This window comes from Solenopsis invicta, chromosome 6 (assembly GCF_016802725.1).
Source record: "Solenopsis invicta isolate M01_SB chromosome 6, UNIL_Sinv_3.0, whole genome shotgun sequence".
Classification (NCBI taxonomy): domain Eukaryota; kingdom Metazoa; phylum Arthropoda; class Insecta; order Hymenoptera; family Formicidae; genus Solenopsis; species Solenopsis invicta.
Genome location: NC_052669.1, coordinates 25,277,337 through 25,295,191, shown reverse-complemented (window position 1 = coordinate 25,295,191; position 17,855 = coordinate 25,277,337). Strand labels below are relative to the sequence as shown.

Sequence of the window (17,855 nt, the reverse complement as noted above, 5' to 3'; positions counted from 1 at the left end):
CGACGTCATGATCGACGGTGGCCGGCGGCGGATATCTTGCAGGCCTTTAAACGGATGATCCAGTAACGTAATAAAATCTTAGCGAAAATTTGTGCGAGGGCGGAACGAGGTCGACTCGCGGAGAAAAATGGCCAGCAGGTAACGGGAGAGGCAAAGTTTTGTTTCGCCGCGGCAGGATCTCGAGCTCGTTTCGCATCCTCGTAATCTAGCAACATCGTGGAATATCTTTCGTAAGTCGGCACGAGTTCATGATACCGTCGCTAAATTGAATCACGACGGCCGTACGATCTCGTAAAACTCGCCCTCACGTTATGTACGCGGAATCGCCGTCGGACGTACGGCTGAATGCAAAACGTGCACTCGCCCACGGTTGGCTAAGCAACACCCATTCGTCCGCGAATCCTTGCTACGAAAAAGAAAAAAAAAAGATATAGCTCGAGCGCAAGCGAAACAACAAAAAAGATTTATTCTCGTAGGTAAAAACTTTTCCCGACCCCTGCACTACTCGGCGAGGCTAAAATTCCACGAAAGTTCAACTAAGTATCTCATGTGTGCATATCGTCAAATATCATACCGATACGTAAATGGAAAAAAAAAGAATACGACGAATCGATTAAACGTCGTATCGCGGAGGAGCCTCGGTTAAAGAACGGGAATTGTGCAAAGTGTATCCTTGACAGCGTGGCAGAGAACATTTCCGCAGCTTCGATCATTTCTCTTTATACCGGGAGAGATCGGATTGCGGGGATACAATGGACAAAATCGGCGGCGAACTAAAAATAAATGGTTACGTAACACAGCACGCGGGGTATTTCTGAAACAAAAGAAGACGTATGCGGGGTCAGTTTATCACGCTGGTCAACAATGGCGGTATCGGAAGATCCATTTTCCACAGTAGTTGTACGTGCCGCTTAAAACGAAAATTGAAAAAAAAAAATAACACCGCCGTTCGTCAGCACCTTAGAAGCGACTTGAAAATTAATGATAAAGTGCTCGAAAACTTCACTTTCAATGCCTTTAATAAGAAGTTAAATATTAAACCGATATATGAGTAACACGTAAGAAAAAGTGTCGTTTTTCGGTTGAAGTGAATCTTGGTGCTCATTAAGATCTTTTAACATTTTTGTCACAAGGCCTCGCTTTAGATAAGCAATTGCGTGCAGTCTGTTAACAACTTTGGGATACAACCGACAAACTCTTTAAATTTGATACAGATTGACAGTAATGACTTTCGGTAAATTATGTTGGAACATTTCGGCAGCTGTAACGTGTTATAGACCCGCCTTCTCGTTCGTCGCAAATCAGAAACCCGCTTGTCGCGCGGATCGATATCTTTTTAGATAATCCCTAGAGAAGATAGTCGGGGGAAAGTTGATTCGTTTCCTCTTACGTTTGCTCCGACGACGGGCGAACAAGGATATATAGACGAGGAGGGTGAGTTTTATTACGTCGTCCTGGAGTTGTAATTCAATTCCGCGGCGGAATCTACGGCCGTACACGCGAACTAAGCCAATTGCCTTGTCCACTCGATAGAACCGAACGATTCTAAGCTGCGGGATAAACTAGAAATTAACAATTCGCAATACTAATGAATGAAAATCGGAAATCGCGTAACAATTCTAGTTCAGTCGAATTTCTATCAAGTTGAGCTTAACCTCGAGACTTTCTCTTAAAAAAAAAAAAAATTTAAGTTTCAAGAGCTTTCGATTTAACGGCGATCAAAAATAAAGAGCCCTTCGCGAATTGGAACAATTGATATAAAAAAATATTATATAAAAAGGTATCGTGTTCTATTAAATTTAGATATCGGACGATGGATTGCGGAGACCACTTGATAAAAAATATATACGCCTAACGAAAATGACGGTAAATTGATTCGCGAACTGTGAAGCGAGATATGGTAGCTCCCATCGTCGATTCTATAGTCAATATCTTCTGTATTGCCGCCTCCAGGATATCTGTAACCTTGAACTTTTATCGAAGGTCTCACGAAGGCTTATTATCTTTCTTTCGCCGCACAATCATCCGGCGGATCTCGAATCGCCTGATCCTATTTTTCACATTGTGTTTATTTGCTTGGTGTAATGTAATATCGAGATTTTTGATCTTGTTCTTTTTTCATGAAAGTCTATGTCTGCCTTTTGACCTATTTGAGACACTGGAACTTCGAGCTTCTCGAAAAACCTGCGCTTGAAATACGATTAATAAAATCGTTCTCTCTTTTTCGTTTTCATTAACAAACAGTCGCAGCATTAAAAAAATTAATGCGATTTTAAAGCACGAACAAGACCAAACAATTCTTATAAATTTTTTACCGTCGCTGAAAACAAATCCGCAAATGAAATTATTCTGTCATGTTACATTTTTTAGTTAAAAGTAATAAAAAAATTCCATTTATGGCGCTTTTAAGTCCAATTTGCTCAAAAGTGCGAGGTAACAAAGCAATTTTACTTACGGATTCGTTTTCAGCAAAAAATCTATAAGAACCAACTGGTTCTGTTTGTATTCTAAAAAAATGTTTAAATCAGTGTTATTAAATTATTGAAATTAAGAATAAATATCAATTTATTTTCTTTTAATTATTCAACAATTATGAGAAAGATTTTCTCTAATTACGAAAAAGATCTATTCTTAATGTTTTCATTTCACAACATCTAGTGCATATTACTTTACGTCAAGATTAACATGCACGATTTCTTTGCTAAGCTTGTAAATTACGAGTTTCATCATTCCCGAGCTAGTATTACAAATATTAAGGAACAGAACAATAGGCGAGACGGAGGTAAATGAAGACTAGGTAAATGAAAGGAAGTGGCGAGAGAAAGCACGTAGCCAAGAAGTATGAGGGACTTGCAGTTTGCGACTGAACATGACGCAGTTATTGCCGATGTTATTGCCAGTTCGACAACAGGTGCATGCGAAGAGGAAATAGTCGAAATTTATAGAGGTCAAGAAGACCGGCTATTAATCATGACGCGATGCGCCGAAATTGTATATTAAAAACAATACTTTGTTTACATTTCGAAATCTTTTTGGCAATTTCACCTTTCCATCACGTTTCATTATATATAAAAAATTGTTAAAATATTTCAGAGAACAAGAAATGTGATTTAAATTAATCATTAAAAATTATACATGAAAAGTTATTGAAGTATTATCTAAACGTTTAGCTGGATACATATTTGAAAATAATTTTATTGGATCATCAAAATAATTGTGATAGGAGTTCAAACATGATGAGCAATGCTGCAAACAATTTTGACATTCTAGCAATCAGTTTGAGAGTCCAACATAATTATTTTGATGGTCTAACAAAATTACTTTCAGATTTATATCCAGTTAAATTTTTAGACACTTTAGCAAAATGTTTTTTCCATTTATAATAATATAAAACGAGCTTGAATACACAGAAAAAAATTATTATTAAATCAACAATTGTTTCGTATATAAGCAAGAATATAAAATCTTCTTGGAAGAATTTATAATCTTAAACAGACATAATTTACTTACTTAAAGAAAATTCTTTTCTTCGTGTAAGCAAATTATGTCTGTTTAAGATTATAAATTCTACCAGAAAAATTTTATATTCTTGCTTATATATATAACAATGAATTGTTAATTTGATATTAATTTTTTTCTATGTATGTATCTTCAATTTGGAAGATTCGAATTATTTGATGTTCGATTTTGAGACTCGAGCTATTTAATCATCTGATGTTTCCAATCACTAATTTTTATCAGTTAATCGTTAATGATCTAGATTTAATTATTATTAAATGCCACCAGTATAAAGCTCATCAGTATAAGCGCTAAAATATATTTTCTTTTGAAACAAACATAAATAATGTTCTCTCGTACAATTGTAGCGAAGAAAAATTCTGCTGATTCTGCTATCGCGATAGAAATAGCGTGACATCCACAAAGTCTTGGATAAATAGCTTTGAGTAAACGCAAAGACGTAACGTTAAAATAAGAACCTTCTCTGATGACATAGTTATTCTAATATATCTCGGTAAAATAATCTAAGAGACTCTCCGTGCACTCTGGAAATAAATTGTCGCAGCTGTTGGAGTATCGTTGACCTGCGAGTTCAGCGGCACGATATTCTTGATCGAAGGCATTTCTGAATGGCTCAGACGTGGTGGAAGGCCTGAAATATTTTTATTGTAAAAATGACTACATCTTTAAAGCGCGACTCTTCTTTCTCAAAGAAATATTATGAAACAGTATTACGAAAATGTACCGATAGCAAGACTATTGCGATTATTGTCTCTGTAGCTCTTCGTTCAATATTATAATAACGTATCGTTTTGTAATCATTATAATACGAATGTCGTTTCGAACATACGCTCGTCCCATTCATTCCGAATAAATGTGTTATAAGGTGCCCGTATGCACTTAAGCCTGGATACGCCACATAATACGACCGTGCATGTAACGCGTACTATTCACATTCCTAAGCCGCGACAATGGTACGGCAAATGTAACAGTTCCTTAATCACAAAGCTATTCTGGGCTTAGCTAAAGATTACTCTAAGAGACTACTTGCTCGGATTAACGCTTACGTGAGGAAAATATGGGCGAGCTGCGCAGTCAGAGTATGGCTCCGTTTGAAAGGCACCGCCGCGGCTTCGCAAATGGTTTTCAAAAGGCAGGCTTTCCCCGATCGTGTAGCCTCGAAAGCCGACTCGAGGATTTCGTAACACTCCCATCTGGATATCAAAACCGCTTCACGTCGAAAAATAATAATAGAAACACAGATGAAATTGTATGTCATGAAAATAACACAAATATTGTATATATAAATATAATATTAAGATCATTAAAAAAAGAAAAATCTTAAAATGTCGAGACACGTTTACGAAATTAATGCTGGTTTTTTTCAACATTTACCTCAGATCTCAAATTTATTCAAAAAGAGATATATACCTAACAGATTATTTAGCTATATAACTATATTACTTTCTATAATTATTTTTTATAACTATGTGTTAAAATATTCTTTTTTTAAATTACTTAACAAATTTATGTATTCTTTAAAATAGTATATACAAATAAATATTTCCTTTGTAAAAATCTTTCAAAGATTGAGGTTCTGTGCATGGAATATAAGTTTGTGGTTAAATGTTATGTTTTTTAAACCATTATTATATTTTCTTGTTACACCAGTGCCGGTTAATATCTCGGAAAATATCTTCAAAGGCTGTCAAGTATCTGAAGATCAAACGCAGTCATTATGAATCTGATACAGCGTAAGAAGAAGTACGGCGAAAAAAAAATAAAAAAGGATCCGAGCTACGTTAGGTCGGATTAACGAGAAAAAGCGAATGGGAGAGAGTCCTTCGATAAAAGAGGATTAACGTATATTGTGCCTGGGATGTTGGCGCCACGCAACAAAAGTAGGCTTATTAACATGTAAAGGGAAAGGCCTTATCCTTGTATTAAGCCTCGTTGCTCGCTTCTCGAGTCCCGAGTATGCTCGTAAGATATCGTAAGAGCAAGCGACAAAATTTCACTCGAAACCCTCTCGATGCATCTTGTTAACGTTGCATCTTACATAATATCTTGCGCCATCATCATCGTCTGCCTTTTGAACGCATCATTCGCTGCATTCACGCCAGATCGATAGCTTTACTCCGATTAAGAGTAGTCTGAGCGTAATCAATAACACAATCAATAATTTGACAGTTTTTAAATGTATATAAATAATATCTGCATATGTTAAATGTTTAATATATCAATAGCCTTAATATGCAGGGTGTCTCCTATAACTTGATCATTTAGAATATTTTAGAATATCTCTGTTGTTTTTAATGGTACGAAAAAATATCAAATGAAAAAGCTTTTTATTTCAAAAGGGCAAATATTGTGACAGGCAGCATTTTTATTCATGTTTATTTTATGAAATCTCGCGATCAACATTTTTTTTTTATGGAATAGCATATTTTTATTAACGTAATAATGTAGTTCATAAAAAAAAACAAATTCAACCATATTGGATATGTTGAGCTTAAGATAACCTTAAACATTTTAAAAAATCACATTTAAATGTAATATCCTATATGATTAAATTTTTCATTTTTATAAACTACGTTATTACATTAATGAAAATATATCATCACATTTAAACAATGTTCCCTGAATGATCGAATTAGAGAAAATTATAGGAATTACATCACATATTAAATATTAATACAAAAGTTAAAACTTTTGTGACATAAAATAATTTGATAACATTCTGTAACAGAAATTCAAACACTACAAGTCCAATGATTGCAGATATCGTTTATCATTATATGTGGAAATGTGTGTGTGAGTAAAGACTCTCTCTCTCTCTCTCTCTCTCTCTCTCTCTCTCTCTCTCTCTAAATGGAAACACACAATAGCTTCAATTAATTCATACAGAATTAATACAGACTAATGCTACGGATTAATCATGTGAATGATGATTCGAGAGATTATTTAATTCCTGATGCAAGTCGAGCGGAAAGACTCTCCGAACGGACAATAGCTTCAATTAATCTCACATGTCGCGCAAGCAAAGAACATGATACCTTTCGCATTTGGCGGAGTGGCGTCATTTCCATCAGGCTCGACATGGCGGTTGATCGATCTGTCATAACGGACGTATGGATCCGTCAAGTACGAGGCGTTATAGGGCAGGACGTAATTAAATTTCATCACGTAGCCGATAATCATGCTGACGTCAACTTCCATGGGTAAACCGAGGCCGAGGATTAACTGGAACGGTTTTCAAATATAGGAAGGTGTCATCGATCGTTTGCCACAACCAGAGATCGAATCACCCCGTCTGTTCCCTCGCCCTGCCTGCCATCCGCTCTCTAGTGCTGCCAGCGATCGAGGTTCAACCACACGAAATTAGATCGGAAAATGGATGTGTCCCGAAACTCTGTGATTCGAATAGCCGATATCGCGAATCCTCCATCAAACGTGTCGCCCGCCGTCGAGATTGTACAAAACGATCCGAATAACATGATAACAGGCCGATTTTCATTTAATTTTTATTTAATTTCGACGTTAAGTAAACTTTGTTAAGAACTTTTCCAACTAAATTAAAAATTCAGATGTCTGATATGTTATATCGAGCAATCCTACTGATTATTAATTCTGATTTGAAAAGAAAGATTTTAATAGAGTACAGCACAGTCAATTTATCAAAGAAAAGTGAAATATCTAATCGTTAATATAAAAAAAATACAATCACTATAAATAATATACATAATAAAAATTTAAAAAAAAATAAATCTCACTACTTTTTTATTTAGCAATATCCCTTAATAGTCTCGTTGAAATATCGGTCTAACCAACGGCGACTTTTCACGCGGCCTCGTTTGTTTTGTTTAAGAACACCTTTGGAACCTGAAAACTGTTGTACATACCTGAACTTTCGTTGGAGTATAGTCTCCGGGTGGTGGATACACCAGGTATCTCTTATCGCGCGCAAACCAGCCGCTACTTTGAGATAAAGTGGCGACATAAATATCACGGAGGTAGACACACAGGATGGCTAGCGAGAACGTACGAGGGATTCGCATTCTTAAACACCGTCGGGACTGACGATTTGGCGCCGCTCGGTCCAGGCGGTTGGACGCACCAATTATCGCAATTAATAGCGCTGATTAGTCGGCGGCCACCACGAGTTAAGCGGATAATGAACGGAAGCGCTTTAACTTTGGAGGTGTATGCGCGATAACACGGGCGGATACCGTACCGCATATACTATATGAGAAATAAATTATTTAAAAAATACATGAAAACATGTACATAAAAAAATATTATATATTAAAAATGTATATATAAATTTTATATAGATTCATTAATATTTCTCGAAGTGAGAATATTTAAATTCTCCTCCCTCTCTCCCTCGTTCTCTCTGTACATATAACAATGAATTCGAGCGTGGTGGCGTCACAGTCATTTGACGCGACAGTTAATCTCGTAATTAATCTCAGTGACGTAATCGCTCTGAAAGGGTTTTGATTACTGACAACTCAATAAATTTGCGCGAACAGCTCGTTCAGATGTAGATTCTCACGATTTAAGCGGGATCAATGTGGGATGCGTCATAGCGGAAAATCTTATTACGGATTTGAAGAACGGATGTTAATAAGATCGGAGCGCGCGCGGAAGTTTTGTTATAATTAATTCTGCTATATGAATAGAAATGCATTATTCATCCAGATCAAGGAGCAATGAATTGAAAGACGCGATAATGTTTACGAGGAACATTTAAAGTATCCGAAAAAGTCATTATTATGTACATTTAACATATCGAATGTATCCTCAATAATAATAATTAAATTCAACCTAAGTTTAATTAAATTTAACAAACTTTTTAATAATATGTAATGAAAACGAGCGAGTGCTCGGGAATAATAAAAAAAGCACAAATTCGTGCATATTTCTGCATAAACATGTAATAATATTCAATTGCGTGACGCGCAATGTGACGTATATTATGCAACGTTAGAATTTATGCTCGAAGCAGCTCTCGTCCTGTGATTATACGATATGTTTGGATATAAATTTCTATCGATAGGTATTGAAAAATGCTCGAGATTAAAGTTGTTCGAGATCGTGAAAAGCTCGCTATTTAAAAAGCTGCGCTCGTCGACCCACTTTCGAAGTATCCTGTTGCCACGCCCCGCGAGGGATCAGGTCGACGATCGCTCTATCGTTAATATCGAAGCAGCTAGTAATAACAACTGGCCGGCAGCACGCCTTCGCCGTTCTTCGCTCGATATTAAAAATGCCCGTTGCCGATAATACGGTCTGCGCTTTGCCTGACGTAAAGTGAGCGAATGACTCAAGGAGAAACGGAATCGCAGAAAATGGTGCGTTTCGCAGCAGCGAATCACCTCGACATGTACAAAATGTGCTCGTTCGCGTTTTCCTACGCGTTACAAAATTGCTTTGAGTAATAGAAAGAGAAATATACAGGATGATTGTCAAATACTCTAAGATTTTAAAGAGTGATATCTTACGCTGTATAATTCAAGATGAAAACTTTATATATGATCATACGTTAGAAATGGCTGAGTTTCAAAGATATACAGAGTTAAAGTTGAAAGAAAAATTGCGTCTTTTTTTCCCCAATTTTAATGAAACTTTATGTATGTTTGAAGACCCCAAAAGATAAGTCTTCATGTCCGTTAAATATACACAAAATAATCTTAGTAATTTTTTAAATTTTTTGAAAAACTAAAATTTTTTTCAAATATATGTCTGAAGGTTTGCGTGTTGAATTATTATAGAAATTCCTTAAGATCTTTCAGACAATTAGCAACTATTCTGTATAGAAACGAGATATGCGGAATATTTCCCTCCCGTATTTTCTGGTGAGATTGATTGTAATTGATACGGCGATATTGACGAGCCGGAACACTGGGAGGATGTTCCAGAGTAGGGTGGAAAAAGGCAATCGAGAAAACGTGGTTATGAAAGGTGATTATCGAAAAACTCAGTGTGCAAGCCCGATGAGCTTGCGCCACGGAAAACTGTCTTCAATCCTCCGGCTTCTGTGCCCGGGAACCGGGTAGTTTAATGCCGCGCATTTCACAGACGGCGGATAGTTGACGTCAAAAAATCTCATAATGGCGAAGGAAAAGTAAGGCTCGATTCTATAACCACGGCAAACGATGTTGACGAGGATTATCCGCGCTTATTTTTCCAACCTCTTAGATTCGAGCGCCCCACCCACATTCTGGAGCTCTCTTACACTTTTACCGTCTACCCTTAATTTTAATACTGCTGCTATTTATTCTTCAAACTATATAATCAAATTCTTTTCGTAACTCATTTTACATGTTCTTATGTATTCTTAAATTTTTCTATTCTTAAATTAAATTTTTTTTGTAGAGAAAAGAAGAATATATCTTTCTCATATGTTATTCTCCCGAGGGGGAATTCACAACCCAAAATTTTGTACACCAATGCCGATTTTTGGCATTGCTGTAAAACACTGCCGACATTTTTGTACACTGCCGACAATGCTTATTGTTAGTCAATGCCTACAATGCCGTCAATCCTATATTAAAATTAAGGCAATGCCATGCAATTATGAACACTACCGCGTGCCCATTATCATACGCCAATGCCTGCACAAGAATTCTAAAGCTTTCCCGAAGTATTCAAAAATTTTTGTGCTCAACCCCATGATCGAAAAACCGACTCTGAAGTGAGCTCACCACTCCCCAACCACTGACGACAATGCCGTCAATATTATAGATCACTGCTTACTTTTTTCGGCAGTCCACTGCCGAAATTTTGTACACCAATGCCGGCTGTGAATTTCCCCTCGTATTCTCCCCTTACATTATAATTTCTCAAAATAACTTTTTAGGAATTCCTTTTTTGTCACATAATATAAATTTTATGTCATTTTTTATTATCATATAATTTAGAGCAATTTTTATCTGAAACACTTTTGAAACTGTTTCAGTTTCAAGATGTTCCACTGCTTTATAATAAAAATTTTTCTACATGAAAAAACCAAGGGTTTCTGGTTCGTTGTTTACGTGAACGCTTTTTAATTATTTGGCCGATGGAAAAATATTTGTCCCTAACATATTTGACACTTATTCATTTACTATATATTTATAATTAATAATTTAATGGCACAAGATAATATATTTTAAAATAGTATATTTTTATAATAAAAATATTGTAATTTTGTAATAAAATTGTGTAACTGCAACCTCAACCGCTCGCTTACGTGTGAATTTCGATAACGGACAAAGAAACTGAATTTGGTATTTTTGCGAATATGCATTCCCTTGATACCGTTGAATTCAATCGAAGCTTTCGCTTTTGGCATCGACAAGATTTATTTGCAGCGGAGCTCATTCCTGTGCCAAATGCATCGAGCGAACAGTGCCTAATATTTCCTCATAAGCAATCATATAAAATCCCATAATCGCAAGAAGGAAGGAAACTGGCTTGGTAAATACCTTCCTCGCAGCGCCGCCGAACGAAAGAAAACGAATGGGAAGAAAAACGATTGAAACTTTTTCCAGCTTGAAACGTTTCCAGCGATGCGAGCTCTACTCCGAGGATCATTTATCTTTTCCCAATACAACGGAATATTCCCGACGCCTCAAACGTAAACGAAACGCGAGTTGAGGTTTTAAGCGGCGCGGGTTTTCGAGAGCAAAACTTAAAGTAAACTTTCTTGGACAAACTCTTCATGAAAGCATCGCACATTGGTAAGCACCTTTGGGAAAAGATTGCATTACCTTAAAAATTATAAGAAAACCTTTTATTACTAGAGTTTGTAACTATAGAAGTACAACAAGGATGGTATCGCGATTCTCTTCTAATTGTAAATTGCATCGAATCATATTAAACCCTTCGACATTTCAATTTTCCTCTTGTATACACGAAGAGAAATTTCTTTTAAACTTTATTTTTCAAATCATGGTAGCCGTGGGACAACATGGACTTTAAAGAATTTTACTATACACACTTTTAATCAAATTTAAGTAAAATTTGTAATAAAATTTAACCAAACTATTTTATAAAATAATTATGTTAAATTTTACCAAAATTTTATTAAATGACTAAATTTTACTAAAAACATAGACAAATTCTTCAAAGTCCATGTTGTTCCACGACTACCATGATTTCGAGGGTAGAAACTCAAAGAGAAAATTCTCTCCGTATAAAGAAACCAACCTCAAGTTGCTATCTATGATCAACACCGAGAGATATCGCTTAATAAAACTCCAGGACGTGGCTCATAACGTCAGTCCTATCTGCAACGCATCAATTTTTCATCGACTCGACGTACGTGTGCGAGAGCAAGATCGACGGACATTGCAATTTCTCTTTGCGCGATCTCTTTCGATCCTCCTTCCGCCGCGCATGCACGCATGCAACGTCGTCAAAGTCGCGCGATTAAAATTACAGCGCTCTGCGGTCATCTCCCGGAGATTACAGTGCCGCGCGTTTTCATTCCGCGACATCTCTGCCGCGGAAAATGACCAGTTTAAACGACTCGGAGCTCATCGCATCAAAAATAACATCGGATTAACTCCAAGGGTCACGGAAATTTTTCAGAAACGGATTTTGCAAGTGGGAGCCCTCGAAAGCTTGCCATCTTTGCGCGCTGCCTAAGACATTCTACGAAATATTTTTCAGACGATTTTATAATTGCGTGAAAAACATTCCGATTTTACGAGCGGTTCTATGCGAAGTTAAAAGTAATTTTACCTCATTAAAATGTGCGTCGTATTAATTCATACGCCATTCGTGGCAGTCGCGTTAAAAACTCTCTGTCTACATAATTATTATTACGAGCCCTTCCATTTTATGCATTTATTCTTCTGCCACATCTCGCGAAATCAATATTCCTGGAAAATTCGAGTTGCGCCACTTCTGCTAGATTTTACTTTATAATGTACGAACTGACTAGCTGAGGGCAGAGGTGTGCTAAAAAAAGCTGGCGGTATTTAATAAATCGTAAGCAAGCGGCGCGGCGATCTCCGCGCGCGACATTTGTTTTTAGCCTTATCGAAGGTTAAAAACGCAAATGTTTAATTCATAAAAGGGACAGCCAGCCGACTAGGCTCGAAATTGGTGTTGGCTCGAGAATCGTGAAAACTTTCATTGAGGCATTAATTCGGCATAATTTATGAGCCGCCTGCGTGTAACAGAGAGAAGAAGGGGTAGGAGAAGGGTCCGCAAAACGCTCCGTTGAAGATTTAACGCATCGCTATCTTCACTCGTCAGAAAAAAAAAATGAATCGTCCCTTTTTCTCGCGCTGACCTAGTGGAGAAAGGGGAAGCGCGCGCGCGCGCGCGTCTCGCGCAATGTAAAGAGTTTCGTGGAAATTGCGGCTTTAACGAGTGAAACGACAAGGTCGACCGGGAAAACTTGGCGAAGCGATCGCGAAAGGTGGACAGGTGGACGTCGACATTTTACTTGGCAATTTCGTCGCGCTGCACCCTTTACGAAGTTTCCCTTATAAATTATGCAGGAGAACAGCTGCGCGTTTTTGCGAGGACTCGTTCGTAGGCCCGCGGGTCCTCTTCGTCGGACAGTAGCGATCCGAAGAGACTTCTACCCATTGGATTTTATTCACGTTATGTCAGCATGTTCGAAGGGAACGGTGGCGACAAATCCGCTCCAACCGCACTACGATTTTTAACAAACGATTCCGCATAAGCATTGACGATGTACGCTACTTTAAAAAATTTATTATTAAAAAATTATAAAAAAAAATAGGTCAAAAACGTTGATCAATACTTAAAAACAGAAAATGATCGCAAAATCTTCACTTTTCTGGAAAAATAGAGTTTATAAGTAATAAAAATAGAATTTACAACTCACTAAAGTTCACACTTCAGACGATCTTTCCGTCAGAATTCAGGATAACATTTTTCTTTCACTCATCCTTTTATTATTTAATCTTTTTAATTTTACATTTTGAAATTGAATTGAATTTGTAAATTGAAAGGTTTACTGCAATAATAGATCCTAATTCGCTTTCACAAAAATTTGAAAAATAAATTAATCTATAAAATTACGTATTAGATCAATTTTTAAGTTCTTGTCTGAAGTGTGGATTATATCGCACATTATGAAATGTCTTAAATTATAATTTACAAACGAAAATTGTATTGTCAAGTTACTTTTTATCAAAACGCTTAGTTGATCGAAACACACGGGAAAAAAATTTTTTCTAAGTAACAAATTCACAAAGTTTGGACTAACCATTCACAAAGTAATTGAGTAGATTGTTCTTGTAGTCTCTTAATAAAGTTGCACGAGTATTTCGACCGACCTCGGCAACATGACGCTCTCACCAATTTGAGCAAGATTTTGTATTCCTTGCGGGTCGTCGATGACGTTTGAAAAGCGCGTAACAGCTCCCGCAAAAGCTCGTTGTCCTCTGTCTAACCGATTCACCGCGGATTCATGACGAGACCTATCGCAAATAGGTCTCGTCGTAAAGACGTTTTATCGCCGATTTCAGCATCCTGTGTAAAGATGTGTCGCGTTGTACATGCGAATAAAAGGGAGAAGACTCGAGAAACGCCTGGGTCAAATGAAGAAGCTATTTCACACTCGCCTAAATGTCGCAAAAAAGATACAGCAGTGAGGATCAACATGAAAACTTCTCCCACGTTCAACTGGGACTCTTAAGAAAAACTTCTCGTGTTTATGGAGTGATCGACGTGAAAAATGTAAGAAATAGGAGCGTGATGTAAATATAACATGTAACATAAATGTATAGTAGAGATACGATGTTGTCATGTAAATATCTCTTGTGTATATACAGAAAAAAAGACAAGAAAAACAAATAAAATATTGAATAATTAGAGTTTTGAGAGGTTTTACACTTATTAACTTTTAATGACAGTTTCCAACATTTTTATTCAATTTACAATTCTTATTTGAAAAATTTTATTATAGACACAGAAAAAAAATATTTTTATCTCGAGAATATCGTTCTTTTCGAAATGATAAATATTGAAATAAAATTATATAATGTCAAACGGATGTAAGTTGCTTACGTTATTGAATTTTATATAGTTTCATAAAAAAATATTAATACATTCTTATTATTCAATAATTTTCATTGAATTATCTAAACAAAGAAAATTGGATTTTTTGTAAACACTATTATCAAAACAATCATACTGTGTTCTTTAAATAACTATAACATATTTTCTCTGAAGAACGTTTCAATTAAACTTTAAGATATACTAAACTAATTATATTGTAATAAATTAACTTTAAACAAATCTTCATCGCAGCTTTGTATATTTTTGAGACGTTGCTCACTACATTCTTTGATTCCCTTCGAATCTTTTTCTATCAGATCAATGTGTCAGCCAAACTTCTTCGTTCATAAAAAAAAAGAGTTGACCGATGGCAATAACACCCGTCTCAACATGCATTAATGTTATGTGGCTCGTAAAAGAGGTGATGTGACAACACGGTGTCGTGACGAGTGACCCATCGGCATTAGCAGCGCAACAGTACGTGTTTCTCTATTGACTTCCAACCGACAACCGCCCCGCGAACTAACGGAGGTTCCTTCCGGGCGAAAATGTGGAAAAACCTCTGGACGTCGGAAGAGTTCACCTCGTAAAAAGGGCGAAACATCTGCGGTAAACAGCCATTCGGTCGTCGCCACTGGAAGCTGCCGTTAGCAAAAGAACGAAAAAAAAAGAAGTGGATGTGTCGCTTAAATGAAATACCGTAAACTCGAAAACCGCGCAGCGCATTATGGTAGTGGTTCGCTCCGTGAAATGGTACAGAAACCAGGTTTTCTATAAACAACAAACTTCCTGGTCAGATATAGATGCAGACTAATGCTTTTCGCAATTTATATGAAATTTTCAGAATTCATGATTTCAAAACACAAAAACTGTACATGTATACTCTGGCAAGAGTTCTTCCTTAATATCGCTATACCAATACTGCCTTTCAAAAATGCGGTATAATTATTTTTTACTATTACGAGATTGAACGAAGGAAAATAAGGTGCATTGCGGCAGTTTAGTTCGGTCACGATCCAGATAGCAAATAGTTCGCCAAATAGTTCGAAAAACGACTGGCGAACTATTTGCCAAGATGAATTTATCCGAAAAATTTCGTAGTAAAAACACAAGTTTTAAAGACAGGCTTAATAAAAAAAGAAATTAAATCTATTCATATGACAGGTCTATTAATGATCGAGAATTGATTAAAATAATTATTTTGAGTCTTGAAGATAAAATTAATTCTTACATCAGTGCACTTTGAATAAGTGCAACATGAAAAGTGAAGATGCATCGAACGCTTCTCAAACTGCTTTCCACTGCGGCGGAATCAATGCTGATAGAAAAATTCCGATAGCTCCAATCTCTACCGTCAGCCTCGTTACGGTGAAAGCACAATCGCTCGATAAAAAGAAATAATAATAAAACACGAACAAAGATCTTAAGCCGGATAGCCGCATGCAAAACTTTTCGGCATCGCATTTTATCAACAGCTTCTAAGGAGAGGAATGCGCCTCGGGCGGAAGATTCTTATGGCCTTAATTTTTCACTTCTAAAAAAGTGAGACATTTTTTATTTTAGTAATATATTCGATATGAACAAATTCTTTGACGATCGGACAATGAATTTTAGAGCGCAACGCGCAAGATTCCTGCATAAATAAATTATTTCCGGTATTACTGTTACTGTTAGCAACAAAATCACACAAAATCGGATTTTGATATATTTGATAGTACGATGTCTGAGAATGAATTCTTCCGAAATTTCGTGCCAAACGGCTTGAACAACAAAATTCGAAATAGAGCAGCAGATTTGCACATAAACAAAACTAAATTTTTAACTTAATATAAACGTGATTTGCTCTGGTAGGGAACTTAATAGAGATTTAATAGAGATTTTAGCAGAATTATGAGTTTCTTCCGAGGGGGAATTCACAACCCAAAATTTTGTACACCAATGCCGATTTTTGGCATTGCTGTAAAACACTGCCGACATTTTTGTACACTGCCGACAATGCTTATTGTTAGTCAATGCCTACAATGCCGTCAATCCTATATTAAAATTAAGGCAATGCCATGCAATTATGAACACTACCGCGTGCCCATTATCATACGCCAATGCCTGCACAAGAATTCTAAAGCTTTCCCGAAGTATTCTACACAATTATACAAAAAACTTCCAAAAATTTTATTTACGAACTGTATCTATACATTTTTATGTAATTGCACATTATTATGTGCTGTCTTATGCATATAACTTCAAACAATAGAACACTAAAAATAATAATAAAAATGATCGAAAAACCGACTCTGAAGTGAGCTCACCACTCCCCAACCACTGACGACAATGCCGTCAATATTATAGGTCACTGCTTACTTTTTTCGGCAGTCCACTGCCGAAATTTTGTACACCAATGCCGGCTGTGAATTTCCCCTCGGTTTCTTCTAAATGGCATGTGGTACAAAATTATTTCTAGCGACACAAATTAGAACGACATGAGCAGTAAACAGATCAATAGATCCCAATAGATTTTGCTCGTTTGATCCTATAAGATTGACACAGGTCATGTATGTACGCATGCATATATGCGTGCATGTGTAAACGTATGCGTGTACATACGCATATCTATATATAAACGCATATGTGTACAGTACGCGTATGTTTACGCGAAAATGTACACGTGTATGTACGCACGTATATTTGCAATATATTAACATAACAGATGTATAGAAGTAATTCGTGCAGGCAACGCATGTATATTCGCAATATATACACGCAACACATGTAAATGAAAGCAAGTTCATGCAAGCAACGCACATATATTCGCAATATATTCACGCAACGTATGTAAATGGAAGCAGTTCATGCCAGCAATGCAAGTATATTCACTATATATATACAGGCAACGCATGTAATTGGAAGCAGTTCATGCAAGTAACGCACATATATTCGCAATATATTCACTAAACGCATGTAAATGGAAGTTCATGCGAGCAACGCATATGGGTACGCGTGTATGTACACACGCATGTATGCATATATGTACTTCAAGTTTGCAGGTCCAAATGTGAAAAATCAAGTGAGACCTGTTGAATTATTTACTGTTTATTTTATTACAAATTGTGCCACAAGAGACAATTTTGTACCACATGGCATTTGGAAGACTCTCATGATTCCGCTAACACCTCTATTAAGTTGGACTCCCCACCATCGCAAATCAAGTTCGGTCTAACACGAATGTAATGTATTATAATACGTGTACTTGTATTTTTATTCTTTTGTTACACTAAATATATTTTATGTATTATTACGTGTATTATACTCTAGCAATCCTTGCTTTTGTC

The 17,855-nt window shown here is 36.4% G+C and overlaps 1 protein-coding gene across 1 annotated transcript; it reads right to left on the bottom strand.

Annotated features, from left to right (window-relative positions):
* Window positions 1-3,644: 3,644 nt before the first annotated feature.
* On the bottom strand, window positions 3,645-7,737 carry LOC113003731. The gene is made up of 4 exons (XM_026134395.2): window positions 7,401-7,737; window positions 6,555-6,741; window positions 4,566-4,728; window positions 3,645-4,150 (listed from the first exon to the last, which is right to left on the bottom strand). The coding sequence occupies exons 1-4, from the start codon at window positions 7,554-7,556 to the stop codon at window positions 4,000-4,002; spliced, it is 657 nt and encodes a 218-aa protein (XP_025990180.1). The 5' UTR covers window positions 7,557-7,737; the 3' UTR covers window positions 3,645-3,999.
* Window positions 7,738-17,855: the final 10,118 nt, after the last annotated feature.

Bases quoted from the DNA above. Each gene is read 5' to 3' on its own strand.
- LOC113003731 (XM_026134395.2), bottom strand. From the start codon at position 7,556: ATGCGAATCCCTCGTACGTTCTCGCTAGCCATCCTGTGTGTCTACCTC. The intron at 6,742-7,400 runs GTATGTACAACA...AAACCGTTCCAG, and splicing joins ATACTCCAACGAAAGTTCAG to TTAATCCTCGGCCTCGGTTT. The intron at 4,729-6,554 runs GTATCATGTTCT...TTCGACGTGAAG, and splicing joins CACTCCGCCAAATGCGAAAG to CGGTTTTGATATCCAGATGG.